General features: G+C 60.5%; 1 protein-coding gene across 1 annotated transcript; it reads right to left on the reverse strand.

Annotated features, from left to right (window-relative positions):
• Nucleotides 1-854, reverse strand: LOC112616922 (golgin subfamily A member 6B-like). The gene is made up of 4 exons (XM_025373685.1): nt 761-854; nt 581-678; nt 338-491; nt 1-251 (listed from the first exon to the last, which is right to left on the reverse strand). Exons 1-4 carry the CDS (start codon nt 852-854, stop codon nt 37-39), a joined length of 561 nt encoding a protein of 186 aa, XP_025229470.1. The 3' UTR covers nt 1-36.
• Nucleotides 855-1,128: the final 274 nt, after the last annotated feature.

Below are 1,128 nucleotides of genomic sequence, written 5' to 3' on the forward strand. Positions count from 1 at the left end.
TTCGTTGTTGTTGTTTTTAAATTTCTTGACCAGCTCTCAGATGATGATGATGTTTATCTCCCTGTTCTCCGCTGCCCGGTAAAAGAAAGGGACGCAGGGTTTGCTGGCCAAGCCTGGGTGCTCCTGGATGTCCTGCATTACAGGAAGCAGCTGCACGATCTTCTCTCCGGTGCGGTTGCCACGGGGAGAACCCTCCCTGGCCTCTCCCGCTGCAGGCTCCACGCTGTCGACCAGGCTCACCTCACAAAGATCTTCAGAGACAGGGAGGCGGGGCTCTGAGCACAGTGCCAACCTCCCCTGTCCCTGCCTGCCCACCCCGCCTGAGGGCTCTACTCACCACCCCGGTCCTCCGCAGCCCCAAGCTCCTGGGGGGCTGGGGCCCCTGGAGCAGGCTCCTCAGCAGACTTCTGTGCAGTGGGGAGGAATTTGTCATGCCCCTCGTGGTGGCCCATGAGCAGTAACACCGGCTCCTGCAGCTCCAGCAGCTTCACCTGCAGGGAGGGGTGCTCAGTTGCCACGACTGAGCTGCTGCCAGCGCCAATGCCCACCCCACCCCCATAGAGATTTGCATGCCCTCTACCTTCATCTCCTCCTCCTTCTGGGCCAGCCTGATGATGTCCTCTTGGTGCCGTGTGTTTGGCACTGCCCCATGGCTCTCATATATGGTGACGTACTCTCCTGCCAGAGGACAGGGCTCAGACACTGGGGCCCCTCCGACGGCCCCGCAGCTCTCCCTGCCATGCCCTGGCCTCCTGCTTACTCATGCCCTCTCTTGCTTCAGAGAGCTGGATGAATCCAAGTTCTAGTTTTTCCACCTGCTCCTTCCCATCTGCCTTCTCCTTCGGGAGGTCCATAAAGCTGCTCTGGAGCCAAAATAATGGGGTCACATTCCGGGAGTGACCTGTCCTTCCCGCCCCCACTTTTCTTGGGCCATGCCAGGACTCGCTCACCTTCAGCTTCTCCATGGCCCCCTGCAGGGCCCGGTAGGTCTCCCCACACACAAACTCACCCCCAGTCCCTGGGACCAGGGCCTCAGCCTCTGGCTCCTTCCAAGTCGAGGCCACCAGGTGAGCCAGGTGTGGGCAACACAGCCTTTGCACCTTCTGCTGCCCACATAGCCATGCCTGC

The sequence above is a fragment of the Theropithecus gelada genome, unplaced genomic scaffold (assembly GCF_003255815.1).
Source record: "Theropithecus gelada isolate Dixy unplaced genomic scaffold, Tgel_1.0 HiC_scaffold_14001, whole genome shotgun sequence".
Taxonomy (NCBI): Eukaryota; Metazoa; Chordata; class Mammalia; order Primates; family Cercopithecidae; genus Theropithecus; species Theropithecus gelada.